This window comes from Solanum pennellii, chromosome 8 (assembly GCF_001406875.1).
Source record: "Solanum pennellii chromosome 8, SPENNV200".
Taxonomy (NCBI): Eukaryota; Viridiplantae; Streptophyta; class Magnoliopsida; order Solanales; family Solanaceae; genus Solanum; species Solanum pennellii.
In genome coordinates this window covers 29,287,259-29,296,491 of record NC_028644.1, presented here as the reverse complement: position 1 = coordinate 29,296,491, position 9,233 = coordinate 29,287,259, and the positions used below count along the sequence as shown (strand labels likewise).

Sequence of the window (9,233 nt, the reverse complement as noted above, 5' to 3'; positions counted from 1 at the left end):
AATTGATTTCGTTAATGAGTTTTGGATCTTCCGCATTTTATTTACTATTCAAAATTTATATACTGGTAAACGTTGGGATTTAGATTGTTGGTTCGCTCACCTAGTAAGATAAGTGTGGGTGCCACTCGCGGCTCGTTTTGGGTCGTGACAGAAAGAGTTCTTCGTGTGTGAAGAAAGTTTTAAATTCTTACTCATTTTAATATGTTTATTATGCAATGAATGGTACGAGTGGCTTAGATGAGACTTCTTGAAGTCTCATTTGCCGTGTAGCGACACAAGGACGCTCTAACTTCTAGGGTGTACTTGTGGATCGTGACAAATAGTGTTTAATTAAATTTATGATTATTCTAAATTTTGAATTACTGCTTTTAGTTTGAATTAAATGTTTCTCAATCTCCAAGAAAATATAAGGTTTTAGTTTTGTCAACTTAATATTTGTGGCTACGAAATTTGACGAATTCTTTGTTACTCATGGTTAGAATTGTTATGGATATTACCAAGTAATAGCTACAATTTTCAAATTCATAGCTTAGGTTTTTGTAGTTATAAGTATGTTTTCTTGTAGTGGTTATACATTAAAGACAGTCTTAACAAATGTGGGGTACGATTGTTGATCAAACTTGCTGCTTGTGTAGTAAGGGATCGTTTCGTTACGGTATAAGAGGGCACTCATGTATAAAACATTGTATTAGTTTTACAATGTCTGGTAAAAGTTTTTTATTAGGTTGAAAAGTCAATATGACTTATACTATGTTTGGTTGTATTTTTGTAGACCTACATAATTAATACCAGTATAACTTATGAAGGAATCTATGTATAAAGTTATGCAGGGTAGAAGGTGGAATAAGTTATGTGGGTATTAGTTATACATGTATTAAAGTAATAAATTACATATTTACCCTATTAATTTATTTTATTGCTTTTAATTGGAAAATTTATTGTTTTCCTATATATAGGTTTGTTGTTTTTATTTCTTTTTTATATTTAGACCATTTTTATTTCTTTTAATTTATTTTATTTTTTTAATTGGAAACTTTATTATTTTCTATCAATGTTTTGTTTTAATTCTTATTTATATATAGACTATTTTCATTTCTTTTTATATACTTACCATTTTGATTGATTTATGCAAATATAAATATTTTTTAATATTAGAAAATGATTGTATATTTTTTAACGGTACATATGTTAATCAAATATTAGCATTATATATTACACAATATATTTCACATTTTATTAGCATGTACTATTATTTTGTAAATAATATATATTAATAATTTACAACAAGTTTAATATTCAATAGTTTATTATTCATGTATTGTATTCTCTATGTAACTAAATAATGTCTACATAACTGATATCCACATAGCTAATACCCGCATTATTAAACCCAACATAACTAAACTTGCATAACTAAACTTGCATAACTAAACCCTGCATAACTAATACCTACATAACTAAACTCTGCGTAGGTAATACCTGCATAACTAAACCCTCCATAGCTAATACTTACATAACTAAACACTGCATAGCTAATACCTGCATAACTCTAACCAGTAATCAAACAGCCCCTAAGTGTGTATGACTAGAGTAATCTATCATTTGCTTGTTCTTTCTAACAAGAAGTGTGGATGAAAATGCTTGGTTGCATATTTAGAGAAGTTGAACTTTATTAACTTGTGTAATGCTTAATTAGATTGCATGATAATGTTTCACACTTGGGTATTTTGTACTGTAAATACTTTGATTTAAAATAAAATAGTTACCTAGAAAAAAGGTGAAAGTGTTTGATTTCTAAATACATAAGCTAATTCATATTACAGACAGTGGCGGAGCTACGATGCTCCGAGGGTGTCCAATTGGACACTGTATATATAAGTAAAATGTTAATTGTAACGATTAAAATAAATAAATTGGACACCCCAAGCACATTGACATGATTTGGCCCAACGGTCTGAAGCACCCCTACTTACTTTAATTTTGTGGGTTTGAATCCCCACAACTGCATTTTACAATACTTTTATTTTATTATTCATTAACTTATTTCTTTACTTGTCTAAGCTAATTAAATTACATTCTTAATTAAAAATTTTGTTTAGTAGCTAATTGAATTTCAATGAATGACTTTTTATTTCCACTCATTAAAATTTTAAATAAAACTTAAATGTAATTATTTAATTCAAAGTTAATAAACAAACTCTAAACTATTTCTATAAAGTCGTTAAAAGCAAACCAAAGAACACCTTCATTTGATTTGCTTCCATTATTCATGTCACGTTATTGTTGTTCATTTTAAACTTAATGCTTCTAATTTTTATTTTTATTTTTGCTTTGTTCGTTCATTATATATTAAATTAAACATAAATATTAAAACTAAATATTATGTAGTTTGATTTTTAAAATTTTGGAACATTTATTCGTAAAAAAAAGTAATATTAATATTATGTAGTTCAATTTTAATTTTTTCAATGCATATATTCATTGAAAAAAAAGTACTTAAGTAATATTTGGACACCCTTCGTAAAATTCCTAGCTTCGCCACTAATTACAGGGTTTATAGCATAATAAACCCTTAACAAATTACATCAAAGTATTATGCATCTCAATATTCAATTAAAAAATATGGTTAACTCTCCTATTCAGTATTGATCATTGTTTCTTCATAATTAGTATTAATATCATTGTTCAGTAGAAAAAGAATTGGTGTTTGGTTATATGAAGGAAAAATGTTTACTATAAAAAATATTTTTCATGAAAATGTTTTCTTGAAAAATAAGTTGGTTTCTTAAATGTTTGGTTGACGAGTGGAAAATATTTTGTAGTGTTTAATTGGTGAATGACAAATATATTCTAGAAAATATATTTTATTATTGGCTGAAGTGTAAAAATAAAATATGGTTTTGGAAAATAGTTTACGACCCAAAAACCAACCTCAATAATTGATTTAGCACCCAACCTGACATTTATTTGGGACACGGTTCAGACGACCAATGTGAGACCGAATCCTGGACTACACACCGAATCTTAACCTGAGATCCATCTTCAGACTGGGACATAACCCTGACCCTAACACCCGAAACAAGACACAATTGTAACGATTGATAAAGGATCCGACCTCGATTATTGAGCCAAAACATGATCTCGACCCCCGACTTAGAACTCAAATTTCATAAGTGACTCGAGACCCTTCCCCCACTCTCGATCCAGGATCCAACTTTCTAACAAAAACACGACCCGACTTTCAAATAGAGACTTGATCTCGATACCTGACCTTGATGATTTAACCGATAGTAGGACTCGATGCCAACACTCGATGAGAAATCAACTTCGAACTGAGACTTAACCTCCCTCAGACTCGACCCTAACATTTGACCCAATATCCAACCTCGACTCCCAATTTATAACCCGACTTCCAAATTGAGACTCGACTACAACCCCTGACGCCCAAACCCAATGACTTATTTGGGATCTAATCCCTACATCAAACCCGAAACTTAAATTTCAAACTCAGACCCAACTCTATTACCCGACAAACGACCTGACCCTGACTTTATCTATGACCCAAATTCTGAATTTAAATCTGATCCCGACACCCAACCTTAACGGCCTATCTAAATCTAAATCCAACACTTGATTTGGGAATCAACCCCGACTTTCAACTAAAAATCCGACTCCATCACCCAACTCAAAACCCCACTCTGACAACTAACTCAAGACTTGAGCCTGACATCTTATTTGAAATTCAACCTCGATCTTGACCCATGATCTGATACCGAAATCGAGATCCAACCCTGATCCCATCCTACACAAAACTCAGAAGTTGTCTCGCAATAAGGTTGGGAGTCGGGTCCCGAATTGAGAATCAGGAATCTGAGCTTGTATTAGTATTGGGAATTGGTACTTGACACTTGGAGTAGGATGAAAAGCTGAGATGTGAGGTTTTAAAAGAGTTTTAAAAAATATTTTCCTTAATTTTTGGAGATTAAATTATTTTCTCTTAAATTTGTGAAAAATAAATTGCTTTGTAAAATATTTTCCGATACATGAGAAAATTGGAATATTCCTACCTACTCAAACTTCTAATAGCTTTACATGATATTGCAACTCCCTAGATATTTAGATCCAAAAAAAACTACAAAGTGAAAGTGCTTCTCCCTCCACTGTTTTTATATCATTGATCTACCAAAATGAGCACCAAACATAAAAAAAATGTATTAAAAATGTATTCTCCCAGAATTCTCACTATCACATACAAGGAGAAATGGAGCAATTATAAACTTGCATCGGGGAAGAGTTAAAACAGCAAACAAATATCCTATGCTCATTCGCAACTGTACGAAAGCATATGGTTACAAAGATGTGTAGAGAACTATCATTAATATCATGAAAATCTACTGGGGGCATAAAATACCAGCTTCCTTCACCAGCTTCTCACTCAAAGCTGAAAGTTGTGCCATCTCTGTATAAACTTCAGCAAGACATTCAAAACTGCTAGAGACATTCGCTGCAGTTTCTGGGATGTCAACCAACCAAAGGCTGCTGTCATAGTCAGCCTCAATGGTCAAACTAGCTCTATTCAAAAGGCCACGGCTGAATTCAGCGAGTTTCCGGAGAGCACTGGTTGCAGCTTCAACTTCCAATTGAGCTCCTTCAAATTGGAGCTTTTCAACTGCCAGATCTCCAGTGCTCTTTTCACCTGTTCTTTCCTGTGCCAAAGCATAAAGTTGCCTTACGCCATCTGCATCTCGGGTCATTTCCTTCATTTTATTTATTTCTTCCTCCCTATCATTTAATTTTTGACAAACTATTTTGAGCTCCTGCTCTTTGAGTTTAAGAGCCCTTTGTGCTGCAAGAGAATCCATTTCTCTACTCCTCAGGCTTTCTCGGGTTAACTCAAGTTCATTTTCAAGATGGTTTTTGTGCCACCTAAAAGTATCAGTTGGTTTCTCCATCAGCTGAGATGACCACATTTCATCAGTGTGACTGAGTGAGCTCAACACGTCATCCTTAACAGAAATAACCAATTTGTTAGTCAGGTCTACCATCTGTTCCACAACGGTCTCAGCTTCTGAATATTTCTTTTTTGTATCATTTAACTCAAGTTGCATTATCTGCATGAATTCCTCTTTTTCTTTCAACATACTTGTTGCCTGAATAAGTTGCTGTTCTTGACTGTTCATGAGCACCCTCAGCTCAGCTATTTCCTGATTTAATTCATCTAATGTCTTTCTTGAATCCAGAAGTTCCTTGTTTTTTTCTTCCAACATCAGCTGAAGAGAAGCGCACTGAGACTTCAAGTGCTGAATCTCTGATCTAGCATCTACTAGCTCTGACTCTTTAACCTGAAGAAGATTCTGTGTTCCTCCGAACTCTGCACTCTTACGGTCAAGCTCCTCCTGGAGAGCAGATTTTTCATTTATAGCTACATACAGAGAAGACTTCTTAATATTATTTTCAGTCTGCAACTCCTCAACGAGCTCCTTTTCCATGGATAAATCCCTTTCAAGTTCTTTGTTTCGAGCTTCAGCAACCGTAAGTTGCATTTTCTCATTCTCTACCTCATTTTGAGCTTCTTTCAAACTTGTCATGTAAGACATAACACTTCTTCTCTGCTCTTCAAGTTCTTCGAGACGATTTTCTAATAGATTTTCCTGCTCTTCCATTTTCTTTCTAGAGGATGTCAAAGCTCTCTGAGATGAGACTAACTCAGACCTTACATCGGCAAGTAGCTTCTTGACTCTTCTGAAATCCTCAAGGGACCGATTTGCTTCTCCACCATATTTAGATGTTTCCTCTTCCAATTTTTTCATTTCTTGCTTTGCTATGAGCCAATCCATTGCCTGCTTCTCCAAATTGGATTTGGAAACTTTAAGTTTCTCATCTTCGGTTTTCTGCATCGTCAAGAAGACTTGTAGCACTTTCTCTTTCTCTTGAATTTCTCTTCGGAGATTTTGTAGTTCAACCTCCTGTCTTTGAACTACTTCATTTGCTGTATCGAGTAGTTCACCCTTGGTTCTGAGTTGTGATTCGGTTTTAGCCGCTTCATCACATTTATTCTTCAACTCAATCATCATTTTATTTATTTCATCTTCTTTTGAAACTAGGGCTGTTTGCGCAGAAGATATCTCCTGATCTATCTCGTTGGAACGAAACTTTAGATCTTCAATTTGTGCAGCTTGAGATACTAAGACAAGATTAGCCTGCCTTAGCTCATTTTCCAGTTTTTCCTGTCTAGAATTAGCAGCTTCCATTTCCTCCACACGTTGCTCCAATTCTATCTTTGCACGGTTTAATTCATTGTACTCCATCAATACTTTTCTCTCTGTATCTTGAATATCGTCTTCCTTTTTCTTCAAGGCTGCAAGAGCATCCAGCAAATCCGACTCTAGCTTGCCAAGATTTAATCCCAGCTCAGCAACCTGAGGAAAATAAATATTTCTGCCGATCTGTTGTTCTAGTTTCTGGGTCTGGGCAAACAACCTCTCAAGAAGAACCCTAGCCGGTTCAGTTTCTTCTTCGCCGGTGATATTTGATTTCCTGTTATCCAAGACAGACCTGACAATTCTCGAGGAAGGACCCCGCCCATGATAAGCTGTCATAAGCATTAATCTCTTCTTCCATTCGAGCCTCATAAAACAGCACTGTACACAAACAGATGTCAGTAATTACACCACAATATTATCATGTGTAGAGCTTCCTACTTTTAAGAAAGACAGACCTGTCATCTATTGCTTGGGACTCCAAGCACAATTCATATAGTAGTATTAACAGACAGTGATAAGAAAGCGAAGATGTATAAGACAAAGGCACAATTGGAGAAATTTTCCTATGCACAAGTTCAATTTGGTAGTAAGGGTAAGATAACTGAATTAGTTTTACTGCACAGTAGTCAGTACAGCGTATTTTCTCCAGTATATATGCAAGAAAGAGGGTCATAGTTAATCTCTTAATTTTTCTTCTTTTCCTTCCCTTATTTTTCCTTTTGTAAGACAAGGAGAAATAAATCACCAGGGGAAACCGTTGATATATATCATTTTTCACCTCCCCATCCATCCCCACAAATAAGAATAAGAGATATCTTGTATATTCTGTTATGGTTTCTCACATCCCACGGTCATAACAATTTGTTACTTCCTTGCTCCGACTATATTTTAACGTTCACTCATACAAGAAATGGTCACGGATAAATTAGAATGGATATAGAATTCATATAATTTACCACAACTAGTTTGGATTGAGGTATGGTTGATTGATTGATCAATCGATTTAATCCAAACTCACTGAAATAAATCATTATGGAACATCTATAACACAAATTTTCATGCAAGATCCATCAACATAAATGCAATTGTATACTTCCACATTCCAAAAAAGTGAACCTTATTTCAACCTCCAAAGAAAATTATAAAGCTGTAATAATTAAATAGAACTCCATCTACACAGTTGATGACCATATCAGCTACATTCTAATAGAGAGATGTCCAAGAAGTGAGATCAATTCGTTGGAGTTAACATCACTCTGAACCAATATAAGAAGCAAAAATATTTTTGGCAATATGACAAATGCTGAAAAGACAAAAGTGGCTGGACGCATTATGGATGTTGAAGTAATGTTCCTGTGTATCTCCATGACCAAATTTGTCTACTATGCAATCTTTCTCTCAAAATTCAGATATTTAGTACTAAAATTTTACTCATCTCAACTCAAACATTAATTGTTCCACTCCTTAGTTCCTTATTTACTTTACAGATTTTCACAACAATTCCAATCTGGTTAATATTTGGTTGATTGAAACAAAATAACCACCTATATTACGTATGACTCTGTATCTAGTTATAAACGACATCCATCTCTTATCACTACTCTCAGTAAGATGAAATAAAAGAACAATCGAAAACAATTTAGAGTTGTAAATCACTGGTAGCTGCAGAACTCGCAAGTTGACTCTTTGAATTGTTACCTAAACCGTTCACAAACCTGTGCAATTTACTCTATAAAGGAGGGTTGTACAGACATCTATATACCTAATCTTTTCCAACATCAGCAATTCATTTATTTTTGCAGAAAGAAGCAAAAAGATCCCATTGAAAGAAATTGAAATGTAGGAAAATGTAAAAAAAAGAAAAATACTCCATGAACAGAATAAATAAGGAGAAACCAACAACAAAAGAAGAAGAGAGTTTCACCTCCTTTGGCTGCCAAAGAGAGGAAAACGATAAAGTGGCGCGCGGTAAGGCTCGCAACGCCATACTTCACCTCAAAATAACATCTGATGTTTCACAAAACTTCAAAAATGAGCTAAAAGTGGCTTATAGTTAAATAATAGTTATATGAAGCTCAAGGTCATGTATCAATGGCGGAGTTGCAGAGGGGCTCACGTTAGCAGAACAAATTGGCAAATGGTAAGTTGCGCTGTGTCACAAGGTATGTGGTGTACCCACTTGAGAAAAAAAAAAGAGGATTTTCGTGGGTGACGATGAGTGAATTAGTGGTGTACAGATTCCATCTCATTTTTATATGTTTCCAAAGACTTTTTCTCGGGCTCTCTCCGACTCTATCTTCTGTTTTATTCTTTAAATATAGAATTATCTATTGTTTTAAATAATTAACTTTAACTCAATTCTATATTTTACTTTTTCTATATGTTATTTCTTTAAAATAAATTATCTCTCATTAATATTATATTTCTATTTCTTTTGTTTATTTTATAATATAAATTATTTTATTCTTTTTTAAAATAATCACTTTATAATCTTTATATAATATAAAATTTTATTTTTTTTAAGTTCTTTATTTAATACAAAACTATATTTTATTCTAAATAACATAATTTGTGATAAATATTATATAATAGTACATATAAACAAACGATTAAAATAAAAGTGAAAACATTTATGAAATATAATGTCACGACCCAAATCGGGTCGCGAGTGGCACTCATACTTATCCTACTATGTGAGCGAACCAACCAATCTAAACCCCAACATTTCAACCATAATAAAACAAAATATAATGCGGAAGACTTAAAACTCATTAATGAAAATCGATTAAATAACTTCTAAAAACTCAATACTTATTGTTCCCAAAAACTGGAAGTCATCACCACAAGAACATCTATCCTCAAATTACTAAATCTAAGAATATCTAGGAAGCTAAAATAAATAAACAGCTAGTCCACGCCGGAACTTCAAGGCATCAAGACATGAAGAAGAAGATCCAGTCCAAGCTAGAA

General features: G+C 33.5%; 1 protein-coding gene across 1 annotated transcript; it reads right to left on the bottom strand.

Annotated features, from left to right (window-relative positions):
- Nucleotides 1–4,133: 4,133 nt before the first annotated feature.
- Nucleotides 4,134–8,495, bottom strand: LOC107028618 (putative leucine-rich repeat-containing protein DDB_G0290503). Its single transcript, XM_015229755.2, has 2 exons — nt 8,188–8,495; nt 4,134–6,641 (listed from the first exon to the last, which is right to left on the bottom strand). The coding sequence occupies exons 1-2, from the start codon at nt 8,248–8,250 to the stop codon at nt 4,392–4,394; spliced, it is 2,313 nt and encodes a 770-aa protein (XP_015085241.1). The 5' UTR covers nt 8,251–8,495; the 3' UTR covers nt 4,134–4,391.
- Nucleotides 8,496–9,233: the final 738 nt, after the last annotated feature.